This window comes from Vicugna pacos, chromosome 23 (genome assembly GCF_048564905.1).
Source record: "Vicugna pacos chromosome 23, VicPac4, whole genome shotgun sequence".
Lineage (NCBI taxonomy): Eukaryota > Metazoa > Chordata > Mammalia > Artiodactyla > Camelidae > Vicugna > Vicugna pacos.
The window spans coordinates 12,991,424-13,018,249 of record NC_133009.1 but is presented as its reverse complement, the minus strand read 5'-3'; the positions used below and the strand labels follow the sequence as shown (position 1 = coordinate 13,018,249).

Below are 26,826 nucleotides of genomic sequence, written 5' to 3'. Positions count from 1 at the left end.
TACAGTGACCTCAGAATAGTGCGTAGAAGCCAAGCTAGAGGAGTTTTTCATGAGTATGAAAGAGTAGAAGCAGACCTCAGTACTGAAAGCTGTATAACAACTCTGAACTCTGCCACAGTCTCCCTGCCCCCACAAAAACGTGCTATTACAGATTTTTGAGATTTATCCTCCTGGGTCTATTTAATTAAAACTATGTACCTACGTACATACATTTAAGGTAAGTTAAACCCACCCTCTGAACATAATAAAGGGACATGAAGGAAGATGGGAGCATATCCTAGAACTTAGAATTTTATGTGACTATTCTATAAAATAGACTTCGGTAAACAGCTGGAACACTCGGGCACACAATCTTCCTTTTCGTTAAGGCAAATTGTGGAATATATTCTATTTAAACCTTTCTGTATATACATGTATGTACGTACGTATGAACAAAGGGGGCAGGCTTCTTCTGGATGCCTAAACTTAGTGCTGAAAAAAAGCAAAAACATAAGGCAAAATACAAACATAGACTTTATTAAATGCTGCTCAATCCCTAATGAAGAGCTTTCATTACAAAACAGTTCTCCACACAACTGCAAGGTAAGAGACTGGAATGGTACTCTGATAACAAAATGTGAGAAATACCTCACCAAGTGAAAACATACACGGCCTCTCTATAGGCAGCTTTTTCAGAGCCCTACAGAAGAAGCCTACTGCACTTCCTTTAAATAAAGCCAGGCAGTGACAAGGAGCGCTCCGCATCACCACGCTGTGGGTCTCGACGCCTGCCTGCATCCCTGCGTCAGGAGGGACTGGAGAGGGCAGCGTGCTCTGTGAGGACTGGAAAGGCCCTGCCTTCAGCCTTTGGGAGGAAGAGGAGGAATGAACTGAGAGGCCAAGTGTTCACTGCACTGCCTCCACTCATCTGTGCTCATCACTCTGGGGAGTTGCAGGTGGATATTCATGAGGGTCAATCTAAAGAATCTGGTTTACTTTCCCAGCTTTTACTTGTAATTTGTGCTTTAAAAAGCCTGGAGATTTAAGTTTTTGCTCAAATTCCAGAGTAGAGTAGTATCTCTAATGAAGGAAGGCTTAGGGCAGGTAATTCCCTCCATCATACGTCTGGGAGAGGTGAAGGGAAGGGTAAGAATTACACCTTAGTTTTATTTTTAGGAAACAGTCTTTTCCCTAGGATGTAACTAAGGTCTGCAGCAATGTGAAAAGCACATTATAAAAGGGGAAATATACAGAGCAGATTACTATATCTATGTGCAACACAATCAAAACAAGAATTCAAGTCATAATTCTTACCACTCCCATAATTATTTCACTCAGTATCAGATGATAAAGTTCAATTCATTTCTGTGAAACTTTAGAAGTGACACAAATCAATGATTAGACAAAAGCTACAATATACTGTGGCCACGATATAGCACAGGGCTATGTTTAGTCCATATATTTTTTTCATTTACAGTTGCCAGAAAAAAATTGGCCTTTTATATTATACTGATGAGGTTTGTTTCATAATTTTTACATATTTCAAGAAAGTGTACAAAGCCACCTATCCAGCAGAAGTGGCAGGCTTTTTTTATTCATCATTTGTATTGCTGAGAATACTGTGCATGTTGTAAGCACTGTTCTGCTTTTCTAGAGCTTTCTTTAGCTTTAGCTCCTCTAATTTTTTCCATAATTCTTCACGTTCCAATTCCTTCTTTTTCTCTCTGTAAATCAAACATCTTGTAATTAGAAATTTTTATTTCAGAGCTTGAAGAAACATGCTGTTTGGCAGTTTGCTGGAGAATACACTGCTCACTCACATTTCACTTAAATCCCTCTACTAAAGCATTTGAGGTCAATTACCTAGAGCACCTAATTACTCCCTGACACTCTCCTATGTCCACGCATCTCCTGTACCCACTGCAAGTTACTACTTGCCTTCTCTCTCCTACGTATTATCACCACTACTGTACCACTGGTGCTGTATGGCTGACAGAGTACTTTCACATTAACTTTCTCATGTAAACCCCTTGCAGTGGCTGTAGTGGTCGTGATCACCCTTCTGCAGACAGACGGAAGGGCTGGCCCCCAGGTCAGTCTGGACCCATTTCCAGGTGGAAGCACCACATCCCTAGCTACTAACCAGTGTGTCTATCTCGTCTCTTACATGTCAAATGATAACTTTCAAGTTTGAATAATCTCTAAAAAACAAAACTTAAAATATGTTGTTTCACATACTTAATTTCAGTTCTATGGAAAACATTTCTGAATAACTTGGACTAAACTATTCTGAAGGGCTACATGAACATGGGAAAAGAACCAATGGGCCTACCATTGTGCAGTTATGTATGCCTTAAGGGCACAAAAGTGGTAAGATATGATTATTCTGAGTCCCATGAAAGAAGCATTTTTCAAATGTAAGTAACATATAGGATCCTAGTCATCTTTTCCTTCTTCCCAGTGCTTCCTGGGGCTCAAACTATGTACCTAATTTCTATTCCTGCCTGAAAGGTGTTTAAAAGAAATAACGCATTGAGTTAGTTTTTAACGGACCAGGCTGGCCTTGGAGAAGACCTATCCTTTCTATACTTGCCACTAGAAAACCAGGGCTAGGAACTTCTAGTCAAAATAGATCAGCTTTTCCAAACAGAATAGGTAGTACACTTATGAGAAGTAAAAGGGATCAGATACAACAGTTACTGCCCACCTTAAGTTTGAAATAAATGTGTGAGAGGAAAGTGATTTTTAGAAGATTATAAATATCCGTTATTGCAAGGAACAAAATATCAATAACACTAAGCCCACAGACATATCATTATGTGAGTTTCCTCTTCTGAAAAGGGAGCTATACTAAAATGTACAGTTTAAAAACTATCAAATTATTGTGCAAGGAACAGTTGGAGAATAAGCTCACTATGGAAACCCATGTGGCCAGAAACGATTCTCATAAATGTAAACGAAATAAAATTGTGTAAAGTAGGATTTAAAATTCAGCATAAATTATATTTCACAATGCAGATGCTACCAGGCTGCTGCAGTCTAAGATCATAATCTAACCACTAGGAGAAACTTATCTAGAAATGACTTGAAAGTATTTACCAGAGACATTCAAATTCTATGCTTAAAGTAACTGACTTCTTAAACATTATTTTAACTTAGAGAAGATACCTTATTAGACTGACTCACCTTCAACTAATCTAAAATGTACAAGTAACTTTGTAATTTAAAATGTCAAATACCTTTGTCTCTCAGCTTTGTATGAGCTAGTAAGGTCATCGAAAAGCTTGCCATTCATCTCCATGAGGGTTTTCAGCACATTGTATACCAGTGCTACAATGGTCCTAAAATCAAAATAAGCCAGTGCTGTGTTACTGATGCTAACAACAGACAGGAAACGTAACACTGTCGTCTCCGAAACGAGCTACATGCTGGCTGACTCACTTAATCCATTTTAGAGATGATAAACTGAAGTTCAGGAGGTTTAGTAATTTGCTCAAGGTCACAGCCAGTGGTGGTAGAGATGGTATGGTTTCAAAACTCAAATCTTTTCCACTGTATCATGCTTAGATTAAATCCTAAAAATGTGGTTAGCTTCATGCCCGCTCTAGAGTCTACCGTTACAAACCCCAAGTAAGAGCATTAGAAGAAGTTGAAAAAGATTCAATTATCATAACTTAGAAGAAAACAGGATGTTACAGAATTTACAGAAAACGGATGCAGTCAGCATCACTGCTACGATCTTAAGCACTGCAGTCTCTCCCTGGGGCTGGCCTTCTGTGGAGGGGAGACTGGATACTGGCAGCACAAAGCTGTCTGTGCATGCCCTGCAGATGTTGGGTTGGTCTCCCCAACAGGGTTTAACCATACACCGCTGCAGGATGTCACACAGAGTCCCTAGATTTGCAATTCTAGTTGAAATTAAGAACATACAGACACATACATTTACAACTTCGTAAAGCTCTGTATATCAGGTGCAGAATAACAGAATGAAACTAATATTTGTATGAGTTATGAGATCAAATGACAAAAAGGTTAAACACCCAAGAATAACACAAACAACAAAAAAGACACTTACGGATTCCAGTGTTCTTTGGAGATTTTATACAAACTGCCAAACATAATTGGCAGAATTTTATCAATATTCTCCTCAATCAAACTAAGAATATATTCATTATTCCAGAAGTACAATGCCCTTTCTGCAACCTAAAAAAGACATTTAGAAATGTGAAAACTAAAAGAAAAGAATAGTATAAAATAAAAATGGCTTTACTGAAATCATCATACCTGAAAATGAGAACTGGATACACACTTGGATATTTGCTTAAAAAGGGGCTCTTCAATTTTTTTGAATTGTGTTGGTTCAATGACATCTAAGATTTCTTCAATTTCTCCTAAAAACATCACCTAGGTTAAAAGAATTTTCTTTTAAGAAACATAATATGACAAATTATATGATGTTAATATAGGAAACACAAATGAGAATCTGTGAGATTATGAGACTATAATCTACAAATTAAACAGTGGACAAAAAAATCTTGATGGTATATGCAATTTACTATAATGTACAGCTGTTCTACCAAGTCTCTAATCCCCATGGAATATCTCCCACTTGGTAGCAGTTAACAATACACCCGGTCCCTAGGGGCATGGTTTACCGACCTGAGATTCAGAAAGTTCCAATAAAATGAACTTTTTGTTAAACAAAACCCACCTCTTTCTGACTGCATGTTTTTGGCCAAAATTTTAGCAATCCTCTGATCACCTGCAAAAAAGGGAAAAAGTCCAGCATGAATTAAGCAATGAAGCTGGTTAATCCCAGGACATTTTTAATAACTATGATAATATCAATACCCATTCTCAAGTAGATCAATATTATTTAACATCTAAGTGTATCTCTGACTCTGCTCAGCTTTAGACTTTTACCAATTCAACAAATATTTGCTGAATGCCTTTATACCAGATGGTGTTCTAGATGCTAGGGACACACTGATGAACAAGACAGAAGAGGTCCCTGATTTTCATGAAGCAGGACAACCAACATAAGTTACCAATTAAACTTATAAATAAAATAGTTGTAGTAAAAGTAAGTGCTACTTTCTACTAAGAAAGGAAAATGAGATAATAACTTGGTGGGGTGAGGGAGGGAGCTTATTTTAGGGGGAAATTAAGGAACAGATAATTCCTATTATTAAATCACTATGAAACACCAAAAAAGCCAGAAAGTTTCCCATTTATTTCATGGCTGGCACAGTCTTGATAACCCAAATATGACAAAACAAGGGATCATGAATTTTAAGTAAATATAGTTGCAAAAATTTGTATTAAACTAAATAGTAACAGAACAATCCTAGTTACCCAATAACTATTCCAGAAATTCCAGATGGTGGTTCAACTCATTATAGTTGCAGGTTAAAAGGGGAAAAGAAAATTATATGATCATCTCAAAAGATTCTAAACAGTTATTTGATTTCTTAATTGACTATATTCTGATAAATTCTTAGTTCTAGCTTACTAAATTTTTATCAGAAACCATCAGCAATCAACTTACATAATGGTTTCTTGGAAACAGGTAGTACAACCATCTGAGCCTGGTGCTTTTGTGGAAATAAATCTTTGACAGCCTTTTTAGGTCATTTTACAGTTATTGGTCTTGTCCAGTAATGAAGAATACTCATCCAAATTAAAATTGGGAAGAACATTGTTCTGGAGCCCATCCAGTAAGATAAAAAGGATTTGATGAATAATGTTGGAAAGGAATACCAGAATTATACTTACTTGTCTAAGTGTATAATAATAGTAATATAATAAAATGAGTGTGAAAATTCAGTTATGTGGCTATATACAAGATAAATATATAAAAATCAATATCCTCTAAAACAAAGTATCAATAACAAAAATAAGATTCCTTTCATAACAAAATTAATGTGCATAGAGAATAAAATTTGCAAGAAATTTTACATGAAGAAAACTATAGAACTTTCCTGAATATCATGAAAGATTACAAGTAGATGAGATGATTCAATACTGTACAGATATTTCTCCTACACTTAATCTATATATTTAATATAATTTCAATCAAATACCAATTGAATTATTTTCTGAAACTAGAAACATTTATTCTAAAATCCATAAATGTATACAAATCGCCAAAAATTATTTTAAGGAGAGGAGGGGGAGAATTAATGGAATGGAACCTGCACTAGATATCAGTAAGTAAAACAATAAGGTATTAGTATGGAAACTAACAGAAAAGATACATGACATAGAGGAGTATTCACAGAGATGCAAGTATATATAAGGTTTAATATATGACAAAGGTGGCATTTCAGTTCCATGGGAAACAGCTGAATTAGTTAATTAGGTGGTGGTACTTGAACTGGTAGCTCACCAGTTAGAAAGAAAAAATGTAGCTCCTTGTTAGGCAGATTCCTAAAATGATCATCTATGATCCTTACTTCCTGAATTCCCACTCCCGTGTAGTTGAGCCCAACCCTTAAGTGTGGACTGGCCTAGTGACTTGCTTCTAACCAACAGAATGTGACAAAAGGGACAAAATGTCACTACCATGAGAAAGTTATAGAAGACTGTGACTTCTGTCTTACCAGCAGGCTCTCTAGAACCTTCTCATCTTGCAAGCTTTCATAAAACAAAGCTGCTGTGTTGGAGAAGCCCAAGTAACAAGGAATTGAGGATGGCCTCTAGCTAAGGGCAGGCTAGCAAGAGCAGTCCAACAGCACTTGAGGAACTGAATTCTACCAACCACCACGTGAACTCAGAAGTAGATCCTTCCTCATCTGAACCTTTATATGCAACCCCTGCCCTGGCCACCACCTCAGCTGCAGCCTTGTGAGAGACCCTAAGGCAGAGAACCCAGCTAAGTCATTCCTGGATTCCTGATTCACAGATAATAAATGTTTGTTTTAAACCGCTGAATTTTGTGATAATTTTTTAGAAAACTAATATAGTTCTCTACCCTTGTCACACAAAAATTTCAATTTCAAATGAAGCAGTGGGTTGAATGGTGACTCTCAAACAGATATGTTCATGTCCTCATCTCTGAAATCCATGAATGTGACTTATTTGGAAAATGAGTCTTTATAGATATAATAATTAAGGATCTTAAGATGACTTCATCCTGGATTATCTGGGTAGGCCCTAAAAACAATGACAAATGTCCTAATAAGAGACAACACAGAAGAGAGGCAGAAGAAGAGGCAGCAATGTGAGACTGGAGCGATGCAGCCATAAGCCAAGAACACCTGGAGACACCAGAAACTGGAAGAGGCAAGGAACGGAATCTCCCCTAGAGCATCTGGAGGAGTGCAGCCCTGCTGACACCTTGATTTTGGACTTCTGGCCTTCAGAACTGTGAGAGAATAAATTTCTGTTATTTTAAGCCACCAAGTTTGTGGTAATTTGTAATGGCAGCCCTAGGAAACTATTATAGATGGAATAAAGTTTTTACATGTGAAAACCAAATCCATAAAATAACTAGAATATGATACTGGAGAATTCTTTTTATAATCTCAAAGGGTGGAAGGATTTACTTAGCATGACATCAAGGCCAGAAGCCATAATGATGAATAGAACCATCACACACAAAAAATTTTTTAGTGCTTTAAAAGATTCAAAACAGTATACTCAAAATTAAAAGAAACACTCCAAATGGATAAAAAATATTTGCAAAATATAATAGGGAAAGGCTTAAAAGGAAGCAAAGGACACAAATATAAATGACCAATAACCATATAAAAGGATGGCTGTAATAATTTTTAAAAAGCCAGTTAAAATAATATTTCATACCTATTAGACTAGCAAAATTTTAACACACTATTCAGCACTGGCTAATAAGGGAAAATAGACCCTTGTGTTCAAATTTTAATGACTTTTTTTGGGGGGGGTAATTAGCTTCATTCATTCATTCACTCAAATGGAGCTACTGGGGATTGAACCTAAGACCTCATGCACGCTAAGCACATACTGTACCACTGAGCTATACCCTCCCAACTGTTCAAACTTTTTGAAAGGCAACTTGGAATATGTTAAAATTTCCATGTAGTCTGTCTCAGCAACATGGTTTTAATTTCAATAATTTGGTTTTTAAAACATTTTAATACAGTAAACTTTCTTCTTCTTTTTTTTAGTATACAATTCTGAGGGTTTTTTTATACACACATATGTATTTTTTGTAACCACACCACAGGACACAGAATAATTCCAACACCCTAAAACATCCCCACACCCAGCAACATGTTTATAACAATGAAAACTCAAATAACTCAAGTGTCCATCAACTGAGGATTGATTAAATATGGCAATCCATGTAATGGAATTTGATGCTACCAGTGGAAAAAATGAAGCAGATTAATATGGAAAGATACCTACATTATATTGAGAGGCGAAAAAAACCTGGTCAGCACTGTCCGGCTGCTTAACCTATACATAAATATACATATAGAAAGATTTCTACAAATACATTCACCAACCTATATAATTATCTCTAAGGGACCAAATTTCAAGGAATTTCCTTCACATTGTGCTTTATGATTTTGTCTTGTGTGAACCATATTAAACACATTACTTTCATAAACTGAATTAACAAGTCATTTCCATTTTGGAAAATAAAAATTTCAGTAAAAGATTTAGGAACATGAAGAATGTAATAAACTGACTTACTTATAATTTGTAGGAAGCTTTGTTATGGATGCTAGGCTTCTAGAAAATGAGTATTAGGGCTCCAACCCAAGTAATATGGTCATAATTTTGGTGCTAGAATGGCCTACAGTAGAAATTGCAAGATCTCTGTATCTACAGATCTTTACAAATACAAAAATATTTTCCTTTGTCACCTTGGACACTTTACCTACTCACCATGCTCCTACTTCCATTAACCCGACTCACCTAAGTCATATGTCTGGCCCACATCCCTCTCCCTAACCTTTTATTCTTTAAAAAGGAATCACCTATCTCCCCTGTCCACTCTATGTTAACTGTGTATAAATTATATCTGTTTACTGTTCACCAAGCATGAACCATGACTTACTGTGTTACGGTTTTTTTTGGTCTCAATCCTAATGAGCGTTATGGATTTATATTAAGTCTTAATCCATTTTAGAGGTTTATATGGTTTCATGTGAATACTGGGCTTCTAATTCTCCTGATTTGTCTTTAAAAACTGGTTTTAGCTTTTCCCAGAAAGAACTGCAAGTCTAAAAAGTCTGAAACTCCAAATATCAGGGAGTGGAAAATATCTTTTGTTCCTTCACACAAAGCTCAATCAAAGGGAGAATACTAAGTACATACTTTTTAGAAGTACCTCCTAGCCTCAGAAGGTTCTAATATAAAGAAAATCTTATAATTTAAATCCTTTAAACCTTCTGCTATCCTTCAAGAACTCTTAAAATATGTAGATTTAGGATACCTAGAAAACACTCTCTCAAAATAGTTGTTTCACCAAGGTTAAAATGTTTTTTTCTATGCTTTCATCCTTTTCTGTGTTTCCCTAACTTTATCTTTTGTTTTTCTTAAATCTTCAATTTCCATGATAACATTTTAATTTTCTCCTAAATTTGATTATAGACAAATAGTAAGCAGTAGAATTCAAAGACTGAATTGCTATGCTGATTAACTAAGTAAATAACCTTATTCTAAGATTTTATCTTAATCACTGAAGGAAGGAAATGTTTTCAATCCCTATCATGTGGTTTATCATTAATAAGAGGTAAAATCCTATTTCTAAAACAAAACTCAAGGGAATAGTCTTGGAACTCTTACAGTATGTTTTAATTTTAAAAGGTGAATGAAGATTAAAAAGACTATCAGTGAAGATACTATGTAAGTAATAAATTTCACTGTAGTCATTTGACCCTGTCATCACACATCTTAACTATTATATGTTATTAATCTATATTTAAATTATTCAAGACACATAACTCATGAGAACTCCCCTGCAACCCAGTTCTGTGGCTAGATTAACCTCACTTTCCTTCTTCTAAATGATTTTAATTTAGAGTGTATTACTACTATGTTTGATAACTCTATAAGGGTATAAAGAAAGCTACAATGAAATGCTACAGTGTAGACCAAAAACATAAGTAGAACACTTACTGGTTCTGTTAGTGTTGTATCTTTCTCCAGGAACTGTACAACACAGTAGGCTAGCTGAAATGTAAGGAACAGTTTATAAATATTATGGAGGGAAATAACATTTAGTAATACAGGATTTTTATATTTAGCTAACAAAACTACCTCATTTTGACAAACTTTAGTTTATCAATATATAAAAATGAATATACTCATAATTGTGTTATGTCTGCTTCAACAAAGATGTTCGTTTTTCAGTAATATCTTCTGAATATAAAGTTAACTGAAATATTAAAACGTAGCTGGGCATATCAGTCTTTTTATATAATTTAGGTGGCAAACCATTTCTTTGGGGAATTAAAAGCAACTGTCTTTGTCCTGCAAATCTCTACAAATCAGAAATGTAACTATAGCCCACTAAATACATACATAAATAGATAGAGTTAACTGAAATAAGACTAGAGCTAACTTTCATTTTTCAGCATGTTTCTAACATGTATGTCTATACTGATATGATACTATTCTCTGAGTATTAATAGAGGAAACTAAAACCATTCTCTAACTAGGTTATGTGGCTAGATGGAACATTCTGTAAATATGTGGGATTTATTTAAATTCACATAGCTAATTAGGTCAGGGCCTGGACTAGAAGAGAACTTAATATTATCTTATTATTATCTGTACTTAAAGTGCATTGAGCTTATTTAAGAATACTAAATATCATAATGTTTTAAATGATAATAAAAATTTGCTTTGGGCAACTTACAAAGCAAACTGCTTAATTATACTTAAAATTGCCACCTCAATATTTCTCAATTTCTCTGCCTTTATATAAGTCTTTGAAACAACATTCATTTCACTTGAAATGTTTCTGAAACTTACCTGAGCATGAAACAAAGCCAATCCTTTCGCAGTATGCATAGGAATAAGAACCTTCATTAGAAACTGTTTATGTTCTGCTTTCAGTGGCAATGCAAAGCCATTGATAATACTGGAGGGAAAAAAAGGCAGGGGAAGAGTTAAGTAGTTACTACTTCTAAAAGTTATTATATCCACGAGTACATAAGCAACTGCATTACTTCAGTCCTGGTGTTGAGTGATTTACTCATCTGCAAACTTACTTTAGACAAACTATCACTATGAAGACTGTTCCTCTAAGTCGTTCAATGATTCCCAAAAGAGAACTAGGACTACCAAGTTAATAATGTCCCAGTAACCAATTTTATGTTTTCTGTATAGCCTATCATTCATTTATTTATGCATTGTTGCCTTTTTCTTCTCTAAAGCACGGGAGAGTCAGTATCACAATGTTATAATTTTCAGTATTTTCTGTAGTAAATGGGTAGTTTCTCTTACTTTATTGAAAGATCTGATATTAAGTAGTTCTCGCCATAATCATTCTCTAAATAATTAACAAAGGAAACTAAAACCATTCTCTAAATCAACAGAGGGTCTAAACTCTCAAGTTAATACTGCTATGTGGTGAATAAGGAAGGCAAAATGTTCATATAAAGTAAAATAAAAGAACAGATGGATTAAAATGATCTATCAACATCTGAACAAGAATTCTTGTAATTTCATCAAAGATTCACTATGGCTTATTTCATCTCTTTCCAATCAGATCCTATAAATTTCTGAGGCAATCTGGCAAGATCAGGCATAAAACATGCCACAGATTCAAAAGCAGGAAGCCTACTCTGAAACAGATGTCTTGCATGGCAGTATTTAATATAAGCTGACCCCCTAAAAAGCTGTAGTAAGAATTCCTTTGAGAAACTATGTCTTATATTCTATTTTAAACTCAAAAATATGAAATAATTTCTCTAATCCCAGCTAATATTTTAAGACGTAAAAATGCAGATACTTTTCTAAAAGAACAAAAAACTGACCTACCTTCCTAATATTTCAAGGAGTTCAGCAACACCATTGAAATGTTCTGTTTCATATATAAACCTGAATTTAAAATAAAGATAGATGTAATGAAAAATCAAACACGAGAAAACTAAACTGAGAAAGAGGCAGGAAGGTATAAAGAAATCAAAGTATAAGAAATGTACAAACACATTTTAGGAAAGTCTTTGTAAGCTATTTTGCCCCAAATCAGTTACTTCTTAGCAGTTTTATTTAAAAAAAAGTCTATTTCCTATTAAACTATATATACTTTTGCTCAATATTAAGATAACAATATAATTTCACCTGAAATATTTTGTTTTACTTTAAAATTTATGAGATGTGTTTTCTCAAAAATTCTTTTCAAAATAGGAAACCTCTACTCATAGAAAACTCCGAGAGAAAAGGACCCATATGTAATAAAGCCACTTTATTCAGAATTTCTCTAAGCCTAAACTACACAGGCTGCTTGGCTTTCTGGGATTAGGGTTTGCCTTCAAAGCAGAGAGTCATAAACTCAAATGACTACAGGACAGGCAGGGACGATACCACAAATGATGGAAGAGGACTCAGGAGAGAATGACAGAACTGGAGAAAGATGCTCTCTCTAGAGGAAGCAGCTGTTACTTACTCATCTCTGACTGTTACAATGTGAAAACACTAGCCTAATTTTGCCAGATCTTCAATTAAAACAAGCAAACCAAACCTGAAATGATTAAAGTGAAATTCCCTAATCTGAAGCAACTACTTAATAGATTATCATCTATAAAGTAGTCAAAAGATAGGCCTCATGTAAATTTAATTCACTTTGTCAGAAAATCAAATGAAAGTGCTTCCAAGAACTACTGATTTAAATAGTATTTATACATAACTTTTTAAACAAATGCTCAAGTAGATAACTAGATAAATTCTCCCCTCAATAAATTTTAAACATGAATAACATTGGTATTATGTATTAAAAACTGTCTTCATTACTTTTATCCACTTAGATGAAGAGGTTTACTAGTTTCTAAAAAGTTAGATGCAATCAAATGATACCCACAGAACAGGCTAAAAATGATTCAAATACTATCAGTTAAGTTTTCAGGTTTCAGAAAAATTAACCTAAAGGAACTGGAATAAAAAGAAAATACGGAGGGGAAAAGAAGTGCTATATATGAATATACAACTAATTTACCTGAGGAAAATGTTGTTAATTTGTTTTCTGATGAATGCTCTTAATCCAAGAAATTTCCCATAAATTCGATGCAGAACAGTCTTCAGGAAGTCACGTTCTCTGGGATCTTCACTATCAAAAAGCTCCAGGAGCTTTAAAAAAAATCTGAGAAATTACTTTTTAAAAATAATCGAGCTAAAACTTCACTCTATTCTAATTTTGGTTTTAAGATAACCCACAAAATCTTTAAACATTTTTGAAAGATTCTTTCTTATCAGATTGGTTTTATTCTTGCTAAATAATGAAGCTAAAGAAAAGCTTAGGGAGTATTTCTTTTATTTCATTTTGAAAAATGACACAATATAAATAATGTAAACACTTCCAAAAGTGGGTTTTTTTTTTGTCTTACCACTCATTTTAAAATTCTGTCCTACTCTTGACTACTAAACATGGCTCATAATTTTAAAGTGTTGAAATATGAGATTTTTGATGCTTTTTGATAGTAAGTCAAAACTACATACAAAACTTAAGCTTGTAGACTGCAAATTGTTATATGAAGTTTAAAAAAATACATGCACAAATGCGTATTTCTAGTTTACTAGAAAAGTTTATACATCCTTTTTTTAAATTGAGGTACTGGAGCTTGAACCCAGGACCTTGTGCATGCTAAGTGTGTGCTCTACCACTTAGCCCTACCCTCCCCCTTCAGAAAAATTTATACAAACCAAGTCTTCTTTTTTTGTGATATTACACTAAAAAAAATTCAAGTCAGCAAGCCAACAACTCAAAAATTAATAATTAGTAGACAAAATATTGGTATATACATGATAACAGAGTAAAAATCATTCATGAAATAACATTGAAATAAAAGATGAGACTACAGATCTTTATTTAAAGTCAGCTTAGGAAATGGTTGAAAAATTTTAAACCAGTTCAAACTGGCCAAATCAGCATTTTCCTACACCTCTACACAATTCTTCAGCAAAGGCAGAATAAAGAGATCTTTGAAAAATTTAAAGTCAAAAGCTCAAACTTCCATTTTAAAATGGTAAAGAATTTCTGCTGTCAAAAAAAAAGTATTACTATATTTTAAATGAAACACTGGATTTTCTTAGGAAAAAATATAAAATAATCTCTCTCTACAGAATATAACCACCTAGGAAGTCATCAAGGAATTTTCTGTTCTGTACTTTGGGATTTATAATCACTGTCATGATGGCAAGCTCTGAACCTTAAGTTCTTTTTCCATTCTGTTTTCAATTATATGAATTGTTTACATGTGTATCTCTTCCACTAGAGTGGGTATTTTTTGAGAGTAGTGGGGATTTTAGTTACATTTATATAACCCTAAAGTGTCTTCTTGCTAGGTTATTAAAGTACTGCATGAGGCTCCAGCAAAAAATATCCAGACTATGAGATTTATGTTACTATACCTAATTAGTTCACTTCAAATTATTCTAATTAAAATAGCTAAACTACTCATTTACTCTAATCCAAGTTTCCAATGTTGAGTTTACTTGGAAGAAATGCTTTCAAATTAATAAAAGAGACCTTTAATTGTTAAGGTCGTTGTATCTAATTCATGAACACATATAATTTAATACAAGTTGATCCTCAGGGGTAAAATATTAGATAGTTATTAGCTAATTGTCAAATCTACTAAAATAAATCTATTTTGAATTATAATCTAAATAGGACAATCTATTTTATATAATTATTTATATAGTCAAATAGTTACTTATATAAAATCAAATCCTGATTGTGCCATCTTCTAGCTGTGTGAATGTGGACATGGTTGAGCTCTTTATATAAAAGCATAAAAATAGAATGGTGCCTGGCACATAAAAAGCACTCAATAATAGCTTTCTTCTTCTGAAATCCTGTGACTTGAACACAACCTTGAATTACACCTTTGTTTTCTTCTCTCGAAATAATGAATGCTCTAATTTATACTTTAGATTTTTCTCCTGTGCTTCTAAGTCTTAAAACTTACCACCTAATCAAATAATTTCAAAATACAAAAGCTGAGAATTCCCATAGTACTATTTATTGAAGCAACACACTAAGAATACCTTAGAGAAGTCATCTGTGAAAGCACAGTGATATAAACTGCTAGAAACAAACTACTGGGTCTTGGCTTCTCAGATAATTCAGACATTTAGAATAGAAGGTAGAAAATGGGTCCCACCCTACCGGTTTTCTTCTTGCTTTCCCTCAAACCCACTGAACAATCCAGCAGCCAAAATACTTCAAGGTCCACAGTGAGGAAGCACTAAGGCAACTGTTCCATTCAACCTGCTATTATCTTAAATACAATTTAATATGGCATTACTGGAGTTCCTTAATGTACTGTGTTCCTTTTGTGGCACACAAGAGCAACAGAAGGAAATAAATAAGCATTCATTTGCAGTTACCAAAATAACATACCTGCATTTAATCTGACTTACTTTTACTTGTGACTGAAATGAAATTAACATTTTATTTTTAACACACACCTAATACTTCATAGTTTATGAGGAACTACTTGAATGGTTGAAGGACATATTCTTAACAATGGTCTTCATTTATCAATACTTCACAGCAACTAGTCAGAATACTTCGTATGAAATCAAGGGTACTTAAAACAAATGACTAAAAATGAACTCCAAACATGTGGAACTCATAATTTTTCTATGTTTGTATAATCTTTATCATAGGGGACACACAATGGTGGGAAGAGGGTAGCAAAGTTCCTTGTAATGATCTTTAATCTTGGTCTCAACACTTACTACCCTTCCATTCATCTTCTACCTTTCTTTAAAGTGCTAGTATCTCTAGCAGAGGAGAGTATCAAATTCCTAATGAGACCTAAGTATTTCAGAAGAGAAAATGGATCCAGAAAGGTTTGATCTACTTCGCAATTCTGTCGAGGACTAGCAAATTCCACATAGTTAAAAAGAGATTTTTTAACTGTTGAAAGATTTTGAAAATTAAAAAAAAAAACATATTCTGAGAAATTAATTTTGAGACTTGGTTCAAAAAATAGCTAATAACCAATTTATAAGAAGAAGGTATTACATATGTTTAATCCTAGCTCCTTTTCTTCGTAAAGATCCCATTTTATCTGTGGTTTAGGAATTAGGTGGCTAGAATGCCTGAGGTGTAAGCGGTGGAGGGAGGGGATGAGGAAGGTAAGTGATACCTGATGACAGGAAAGGGGCATAAAGCTCAAACTTCTCACAATGATTCCATTTCTGTTTTTCCCCTCTCTGTCATTTCAAAGTCATAATGCTTTTACCATATGTCAAGTTCAAAGACTTAAACATTTTGGAAAAGGTTTGCTCTTAGATTGCATGGTTAAATCCAATTTTCTCCGTTAGGTATTTCAGAAAGGCTTGCCTTTCCAGTCTTTATAAAATAACTATGAGAATTTAGGATTGGATAGAATAATTTGATTGACTTTAACACAAGCTCACCATTGATTAAAAAATACTCATATTCTCAAAGCTACTTCATTTTTATTGTCATTGTCTGGCAAGAATACTGAATGCTGTTAAACTGAAATCATTAAAGTTTTGAAAGACTACCCTATTTTAATCACAAGCTAATAAATCATTGCTAAGATGAATATAAGAAAATTTAAGACATAAGGATTTCTTACCTGTTGTACAAATTTCTGATCAATGTATCTTTTTGCAATGCTTGGCTGGAAGTCAGGACTCTCTAAAAATCTTAAGAAGAATTCATACACCAACTATAAAAGAAAGCAAAATAAAAGCTAAGATGATGCCTATATAATTTCACCCTAAGTCATCACTTCATACCAAAAACATACCTCCCTTACCAACTTAGTAAGGAGATTTCAGATCCCATCATAAAATGTAGTAAGTAACAGTTTTTTGAAAACTAAATACATATTCACAATTTGGTATCCTAAGATGGTAAATTTTGGGATTTATTTATCGCTCTGAATCACTCATTGAAAATGTTAATTTACAGGAGCCAGAAAACAAAGGACAATACTTATAAAATATTTAATTTAGAAGACTATTTTGCACTCTATAGTCCCTGAGAACATGTTCTTTCTCCAGTGGACTACTGACCTACCTCAACTTAATCTCCAGAGTTCCTTAAATGCAGGATCAGAAACCTCCAGATAAAACCAAATTGCGTTGTTAAGGGGTAGTGTATAAAAGCCAATTAAAAAAGAGAAAAAATTCAAGAATTTCTATAAAACTACAGTGGGAAAGAATTAAATGAAAATCAGAATACCTTACCCACACTTGGGAAATTAGAAACCAAATCATACAAGTAAAGGGCTCAGGAAGGTATGTCTATGCACCACAGTGAATAAATTAGAAGTGATAACAAGCCTTCTCCTAAAAAGTGCCAAGCATCTTAAAAATACAATAGTCCCCCCTTAGCCATGGGGGATAAGTTCTAAGACCCGCACTGGATGCCTGAAACCTCAGATGGCACCGGACCCTGTTTTCTGTTCATGTCTTAAATCCACAAATTTAATGCCTTTTCCATCTTAGCTAATAAGCACTTATCACGCACCGTGGCATAACTTTTGCAGTCTGAAGGGTGGCAGCATAACTAGCATGTTTTTTTCTCCTTCTTCACGATTTCACTGATAGAAGATTCATTCTTACCATAGATCTTAGAATCTCAACATATGATTTTTTTCTTTCCTTGTTGAGAATTTTCACCTTTTCACTTAAAGGAAGCGTTTTACAGTTTTTCTGTGGTGTATCTAAATTGCCAGCATCACTACTTTTGCACTTTGGGGCTGTTATTCAGTAAAATAAGGGTTACTTGAATGCAAGCACTGTGACATGACAGTCGATTTGACATAACAGAGACAGCTACTAAGTGACTAATGGGTGGGTTATGCTGAACAAAGGGATAATTCACATCTTGGGCAGGACAGTGAGAGATTTCAACATGCTACTCAGAATGGCAAGCAATTTAAAGCTAACGAATTGTTTATTTCCGTAATTTTCCACTTAGTATTTTTGAACTATGGTTGACCCTGGATAACAAACTGGGGAAAGCGAAACCGTGAACGGGGGGGTGGGGGGGGGGACTATTGTAATAGCAAACGTCCACTTGCAACCACAAATCAGAATTAAAAGTAACATTTAGTTCAACTTATGTACATCATACCTACATCTGTCTTCCCAGAAGAAAGGCAAAAACACAAAAGTTTGGTGTTTTTTTATGGTAAACTAACAACTACAAAAGGCAGGAGTATAACCCAAAATGTGCCTTAATTTATCAGCTACTAAATAACATGTCAAGCTGGTGCCCTAAAAATAATAAAGATTGGATCCCAAAGTAAAAATAGTCATTCAAAAAATATTTAGGTAGCCAGTTAGGCCATAATACAGGGGTTGGGGGAAAATGGCTACACTAAATTTACAGACTTCACAACATACAAAAAGCATTACCAGATCTGGAATCTATCATTCAGTACAGAATGGCAAATTTTTACTATTATGAATTCAATAATATGCTAAAGTTAACAACAGTTTTGAGAACCGAGTAAATATTGTTTCATTTGATACATCTTTGCCCAACTATGCAAAAAGTAATGTATATCTGGTTTATTATCTAACTTAACATTTAATGTTAAGCAAGAGTTAACAACATAACAACAAAAAATAGACGTTGATATCAATTTTTTATTTCTAATCCAATAATTTTCTAATCACATAGATAATTTTGCTTTGGGGCAATACATGCAAAAAGATATACAAAATTATCACAAGAGTCCCGTGAAGAGTTAGTACATTCTCATGGACTGTTACGCAGTTTCACTGGCACGACTTGCTCAGTGCCTATTTTCATCTCTGATACTGGGCTACTGTGATAAAATTAGAAATATATATTTGGTCTTCACCCCTGGTTATTGGCACAGAGCTCCTAAACCTTTGGAATTCCTTGAGTGATAAAGTGAGAGGAGCATCTTTTGTTATTCATAACAAGCCCCTTCTAACCATATCTGAGTTTATGCTAATGAGGTGACTCTGGAGGATGAAGTCTGATTATCAGAGGAACCAACTATGATTAGAGAGTTGGAACTTTTAGCCCCAACCCTCCATCCACCAGGAGGAGGAGAGAGGCTGAAAATCGAGCTTAATTACCAGTGGCCAATGATTTAATTAATCATGCCCACCGAATGGACCACCAAAAAAAAAAAAAAACAAAAAAAGCCTAAACAAGGGGGTTTAGAGAACTTCCGGGTTGGTGAACACATCAAGGTACTGGGAGGGTGGCACACGGAAAATATGGGCCCCTTCTCCATACCTTACCCTATGCATCTCTTCTATTTGGCTGTTCCTGAGTTGTATCCTTTATAATAAACTGGTAACAGTAAATAAGATGTTTCCCTAAGTTCTGTGAGCTGTTATAGTAAATTATTGAACCTGAAGAGTGAGTCACAATAACCTTAGATTTACAGCCAATTAGTCAGAAGTATGGGAGGCCCAGACTCATGAGTGCCATAGAAATGAGGAGCAGTCTTGTTGGACTGAGCCCTTAAGCCATGGGGTCCTTGCTAAGTCAGGTAGTTAGTGTCCGAAATGAATACATTGTAGGACACCCAGCTGGTGTTCACAGAGAACTGGAGAGTTTATTGGTGTGGAAAATCTATATATTTGGTGTCAGAAATGTTAAGCGTAAAAGAAACAAGTTTTTCTTTAGCAATCAATATTGTGAACAGATAGCCATTGTAAAGCTCCAAAAAGCTCATTCACTTGTTAGGGGGGTAAGACAAAAATATAAACATTAAAAATGGTATAGACAGAAAAGTCACATGGCACAAACTGAGTGCAGGAGACATTTAGAAAAGGGCTATATCACTGTGAAAGATCAATAGGAAAAGTTTGAAGGAGGACATATAACTTGAGCCCAGCATTCGATTTGATTTTGGACAAGTCAAGAAGAGGAGGGTTTTTATTAAGAAAGGTAGAACTTATCTCAAGAAGATGGTGTAGGGTATAGGTTAGTGGGAATGAAATCAGAGACTTGGAATCTTTACGTGGATCCCAAGTTTAAAGCTGTGATAAGGTGGGGCCAAGTTAAACCTGAGTCAAATATGGCATGAATTATTATATTCATGTCTATATATATATTATATTCATGTCTATATATTCTACTACTGAAGATCTGCATCAGAGATACTGGCCTAAAGGCTTATTTGTTTTAACAGTGATAGCATGTCTTTTGGTGGACTTATATATCAAGCTCCAAATCAAAATGAATCCTCTAAATCACATATACAGTTGAAACTTGTGCTTATCACAGATATGACATATTATTTCTTACGGTTTTCATCTGCATCATTTACCTGACACAGTGAACATTAATTATGTGACCAGTCAAGATTAGCCGCAAATTGCTTTCAATGCAACCAGCTTAGCGCCACTGAAGAGATGGTGACAAAAGGTTATCTAAATACATGTTGAGTAATGTCAAACAGAGGTAGAAACAGCAGTAGTCACTGTCACTCTCTTGTTTTTATCCTGTATTGCTTTTTGCTTGTATTTAGGACACTCTGATATAGTATTATTTTATTCTTTTCCCCTAGAATGTAAGAGAGTTTGCTTATTAGTTCAATACTTTACCCCCAATATTTAGAATGCCTGGAACATAACAGATGCTCAATAAATATTTGCTGAATGAAAATCATAGTTATTGAGAGACTGTATTTAAGTATTAAAGTTCTCTATGTTCTTCCATGTGAAGAAATAATTTGCTCCAATAACCTAAGAAAGAAACAGTGCTGCAAGAAACGATAGATATTTTCAGCAATGGGTTTCCTTCTCTAGTAAAATGGCACACTTCACATATGTTCAATGTATGGCTGGTCCTTGTACTTTTTTAAACCAAGAAAAAAAAAATACCCTAAAAGATGAAAGATAACTAAAAAGTGTAAGGAATGGAAGGTAATCTTACCATTCTACTCAGTACTGACAGTGTCTTTCCTAAGGTAGTTAAAATAAAAAACATAATATTCTGGTCTTCACCCATAAAAGATTTTAGAAGAAAGTACAACACAAACTAGCATAGATCTTTAAACTCTTTGAACCCTATAATTTTTGATTCGTAGAACATGCAAATATTTAAAATGTAGCATCTGGCCAAGAGCTATTTGAATGTGAAGGTGTATATTATAAAACATGTACATCACCAGTCTAAATTTTTAATTATACAGATCATAAAGAAGAGCCTCTAGTCCCTAAGATCAGGTTATTCCTAAAAAGGTCTATGTTCTATTCAGTCTCCTACATAATTACATCTTTAGTTCCTTTAAAGAAACTAACTGATAAAAGAAAATAAAAATACTACATAATCTGGCTGTATTTAAGGCTAGTAAACCAGCCATATCTCTAATTATCTGAAAGTAGGTATACAGATAATTACTATTTTGTTGGTCTTTAATAAATATAAGCAATAATACTTAGCAAAGAAAATTTAAAAATAACTTATAACTGTTGTACACTAATTATCATCATATAATACTTAGTAAATTAAAAGATATGACCAATTCCTTAGTACTGAAATGGCCTTCTTAAAAAAATTTTTTAAAATTCTTTTTGGTGGGGAAGGAGGAGGTAATTAGGTTTACTGATTTATTTTTTTTAGTTTTATTTTTAATGGAGGTACTGGGGCTTGAACCCAGGACTTCATGCGTGCTCAACATGCACTTACCACTGAACTATATCCTTCTCCCATGAAATGGTCTTTCTTTTTGAAGAAATAAAAATATGAAAGGTTTTGAAATTACTTGTAATTATTCCCCTTTCATTAACTAAATTTAATGTTTATTTTTCATCCTATCAAATTAATTTCTAGTATCAAAGATCTGATAAGCTAAATGTAAAATATAAACTTTGGGTACAAAACAAAAAAATTCCAGGTTAATTGATTCAAAATATGTTAGCAAGTAAAGAAATATTCATGGAGCACATTTTCTCAGTGCTTCACTCTCTAATTTCATTCATCAGAATAGCTTTAACATTCCACTCCAAAAAAAAGTATGACTAAATAATGATGTAGCTAAAATATACCGATGAATCTTATCAATTAGTTCAGTATTTAGTAGACCACTTGACTGCCAAATTTAACACATTTTAGTTTCTAGAAAGATTTTTAACTATAAATGTATATATCCAGAGCACAGCCTTTTAATCAGGGGACCACGGATGTATAAATATTTCTTGTATGTCTCTGTGAATTTGTCTTGAGAGAAAACCCACTTAAAAAAATTGTATTTTGAAAGCAACTCAACATCTAAAATATTAAGAGACACTGGTTTCAGTGAATATAAGTAAAACTTCAAATCACACCAGTGAAAAATATAAAGAATATTGTTTATAGACTGAATTTTCACTGTTAATTTCCATAGGCATATAAAAATATCTTAATGGCAAAACAATTTTTTAAAAATTCAAAGACTGAGCAGATTTTTTTCAGGTTATCCAACTACATGTGATTAAAAAATATATAACTTACCAGCTAATGAGAATTTCATGTTTTCAAAACCTTTTGATTATCAAACATAGTATCACTAATTTTATACCAACTATGACATGAAATTTCAGATGAACTGTGTACAGTGCTATTAAAAAATAATTTACAACTTCAGATTTTCTAATTCTATAAGCACTAATGTGCTGATAAATTTTTAAATTTTTACTGTGAAAATTTTACACTAATCCTAGGATTCCTCTTCCATTTTATTTGAATGTATAGGTGCTAGACAGAGTGAATAATGAGACAAAAGTGTCTCAAATAGTTTAGAATATAAATTTCTTTCTCTTGTCTTTTATAATAAAGATAAAATAGCCACCAAAAAATATAAGTTTAGGCAAAATAAAAAATCAACAATATAATCTGAAGTAATGCTGAGCACCCATACATAAAGCAGGGTTCATCTTTACCTCCCAGGAACTATGTAGAAAATAGCTGATGTTATCCAGTCTACTGTCATTACAAAATCTATCATTTTTTATTTTATTCAGGACACTCTTGCTTCCCATGGTTCAAGCTTGTGGCAGGCATTGGTTGGCTAACCTAACACCCATTCCCTTCGTTTTGCGTGTCTGAAGCTGGGAAACTAAACATTCTGTCAGTCTGCCTTTCAACTAGAGTAATGGAAAAATGAAAAAAGAGAATGTAAAAAAGAAAAATTAAAAATAATTCAAAATAGAATGAAGAAAGAGATAAGAAAAATAAAGAAATCAGAAGTATGACTATATAGACAGAAGCAAAGGAGAGCCAACACATGAACAGCAGGTATTCCCAAAGAAGAAAAACAAAGTGGTGGAACAAAAGAAATACTAAAAAATATTACTGAAGAAAACTTTTCAGAAATAAAACTGGGCTTTTATAGTGAAAGAACACTATTCAACTGGGAAAACTGACCCAGAGAAATCAACACTTATGTATAGAACAGTAAAAGCAATTGGCCGCTAGAGGGAAAACATCCTTTGGCATCCAGGCAGAAAGACAAAAAACCAAAGGGGAAAAAAAATCAGACTGAAATTAGAAGATGATGGAATAACATATTTAAGGCACTTCAGAAAATTAAGGAAAGAAGTCAAGGATTTTATATAATCAAATCAAGTGGATCTTTAAACATAAAGGCTAGAGACAAACTGCTATGAAACACACAAGAACTCAGGAAATAATGTTCCCATAAACCCTTCTACTAAAGTGAGAGCTTCAAATTAGCCAAGAAATGATCAGAGAAACTTTGACATAAGGATTGATGGTAAATATAAAATGTATTACCTGCAGAACTAATGACAAATGATGGGCATAAAGGTGACAGAATAGTATGAAGTCAGTTACATATTCTAACTACATAAATATTATATAGCTATCAAAAACATGGAGCTGCAGGAGGAGGAGAAAAGTGTAAGGGAGGTAGAAGAAGCCTCAAATTGCCATATAGGTATTTATTGTGAGAGTAAATGGATATTACTTTACATTAGATGCTAGGGAAGAAAAGTGGGGGAAGAAAAGACTACTTATTCATTTCAATATTGTTCATTCTAGAGAATCAATAAACTAGCTACGAAAGAGGGTATTATCATAAAGGTAACCATAAGAAAAATAAGCACTTCTTCTGAAATATCAAAAGTAGTATCTTTTAAGAAAAAAAGGAGGAAAGCAAACAGGATAGTTTAAAAAGTTGTGTGAGGTTCTGTGCATACATTATCCCATTCAATTCTTACACAACCCTCTCATCCCAGTTTCATAAAAGAGGATGCAGAGAAATTAAGTAGCTTAACTAAGATTCCATCAGTGAAAAAGTATCAAAACTGGGATTTGAGGCCTGTGACCAGAATCGTTTCCATTTCACCATACTTTGTAATGATAATAATTCTCTTGTTAGAATATTTTTATATAAACTTTTGTTCCATTTAACTAAGGCATATCTGTAGCTGTATAATTATACCTTTAAAAACTCATTCATGAGGGCTAATAAAGAAAAAGCGACAGCTAGTTGAATTATTTGGGAGATATTATTTATTGGTGTTTAACGAAGCTAAAAAGGTATGAATTAAACTGCATGAGAATTTGTGATGCTGAATATAGCTCCCTGTGTATACAGAAAAAATCTGTTTATCTATTTTTATATATAGTGTTTAACATTTGCAAATCTCAAACTCCCAAATTTATTCCTTCCTACCCCCTTCGCCTTGGTAACCATAAGATTGTTTACTATGTCTGCGAGTCTGTTTCTCAAACTAGACTGCTGTAACATGTTAATTGTAAACCCTAGGGTAACTACTAAGAAAGCAACTCCAAAACATATAGTTAAAGAAAAAGAGGAATTAAAATGGTATTCTAGAAAATATCTATTTAATACAAAAGGCAGTAATAGAGGAGTAGAGGAACAAAAAAGATATGACATAAAATAGCAAAATGGCAGATGTAACTTCTACCTCATCAGTAATTGTATTAAGTGTAAATGGATTAAACACTCTAGTCAAAAGGCAGAGATTATCAAAACTGATTTTAAAAAAACCCAGGATCCAACTACATGCTGTTGATGAGAGACAATTTAGATACAAAGAAACAGATTAGAAGTAAATGTATGGAAAAGATGTATGATGCAAACAGTAACCAAAAGAGAGCTAGACAGAGGCTATAAAATATAAGACAAAATGAACTTTCACACAGAAACTGTTAGAATTTTAATGATAAGGGAGATATCCCAGAGGAAGATAAAACAACCATAAACATATGTAGCTAACAACAGGGCCCCAAAATACAGAAAGCAAAAGCTGACAAAACTGAAGAAAGAAACAGACAATTCAATAATAATAGTCGGAGGCTTCAATATCTCACTTTCAATAATGGAGAGAACTAGACAGAAGATCAACAAGGAAATAAAAGACTTGAACAACATTATAAACCAACTAGACCTAACAGATTTCAATGGGATACTCCACTCAACAACAACAGTATACACGTTCTTCTCAAGCACACATGAAACATTCTCTGTGATTAACTATATGGTAGGCCATACAAACAGCCTCATTAAAGTTAAAAGTATACTCTCCAACTACAATGGAATAAAACTGTAACTCAATAACAGAAAGAAATCTAGGATTCACAAATACATAGAAAATTAAACACATTCCTAAATAACAAATGGGCCAAAAAAGAAATTACAAGGGAAATTAGAAAGTATTTTGAGATGAATTAAAACAAAAACACAACATATCAAAATTTACGGGAAACAGATGTTTTTATAAAAACTTATAAAGTACTGTTTATAACAGCTCTAGTCACAACAGCCAAAAGGTAGACACCATCCAAATGTCCACCTAGTGATTAACAGATAAACAAATGTACTATGTCCAAAAAATGGAGTATTATTCAGCCATTAAAAAGAATGGCATATTGATAAATGTTATAATATTGATGAACCCTGAAAATATTATGTTAAGTGAAAGAACCCAAACATAAAAGGCCACATATTGTATGATTCCACTTATATTACATATCCAGGACAAGCAAATCCATAGAGAAAGAAAGAAGATTAATAGTTGTCAGGGGTTGTGGAGGTGGAAGAATGGGAAATGACTATTAATGATGAGGGAGTTTCCATTTGAGGTGATGAAAAGGTTGTGGAACTAGATACTGGTGATGGTTGCACAGCATTACAAATGCACTTAATGCCACTGAGTACACTCTGAAACGGTTTAAATGGTAAATGTTAAGTGTACTTTATCACAATAAAGTGAAAAAGAATATTTTGGGAAAAGAAAATGTTAAGAAAATATATTAAAAGTCAAGTATTTTAAACAGACACTCAGATCTAAAAGAGTACTATTTCAGCAAAATATCATAAATGTAAAAATTGTGTTCATAAAGACAAAATTATGTTCCATACTTGTATGTGAGGCCAAGAGGCCTCAAGCGTGGGTTCATCCTCTTCTGGGTCAAAATCTGGATTATCACTTGGAGGAAGAGTTCGGAAGATGTTAGCACTGATCTGCAAAGAAAAATAAATTTAGATTTATGTTCTTTGTTATGTAATTGAATTTAACAATGCAATATGAAATATTTTTCTAATAACTTTAAAAAGTTAAGTTGTGGCTGTAAACTTAGTTCAAAACCTATAAACGTCTTCAAGATATGAAGGCGGCCATTTGTTTCTTTTTTCTGTCCCATAACTCTGACTTCTATAGACACAAAACTTCATACAGATT

At 33.6% G+C, this 26,826-nt stretch overlaps 1 protein-coding gene across 3 annotated transcripts in view; it reads right to left on the bottom strand.

The window, feature by feature from the left end:
• Positions 1–495: 495 nt before the first annotated feature.
• The window catches only part of PPP2R5A (protein phosphatase 2 regulatory subunit B'alpha), a 59,944-nt gene continuing 33,613 nt past the window's right edge, over positions 496–26,826 (bottom strand). For all 3 annotated transcript variants that reach the window (XM_006198751.2, XM_072948501.1, XM_072948500.1), the window contains exons 3-13: positions 26,508–26,609; positions 16,749–16,841; positions 13,130–13,260; positions 11,956–12,015; positions 10,945–11,053; positions 10,087–10,140; positions 4,691–4,741; positions 4,264–4,383; positions 4,055–4,182; positions 3,219–3,320; positions 496–1,703 (exon numbers count right to left, since the gene is read on the bottom strand). In XM_006198751.2, coding sequence (XP_006198813.1) covers positions 1,571–1,703; positions 3,219–3,320; positions 4,055–4,182; positions 4,264–4,383; positions 4,691–4,741; positions 10,087–10,140; positions 10,945–11,053; positions 11,956–12,015; positions 13,130–13,260; positions 16,749–16,841; positions 26,508–26,609 — 1,083 coding nt within the window. In that variant the 3' untranslated portion in view covers positions 496–1,570. The remainder of the gene's footprint in view (positions 1,704–3,218; positions 3,321–4,054; positions 4,183–4,263; positions 4,384–4,690; positions 4,742–10,086; positions 10,141–10,944; positions 11,054–11,955; positions 12,016–13,129; positions 13,261–16,748; positions 16,842–26,507; positions 26,610–26,826) is intronic.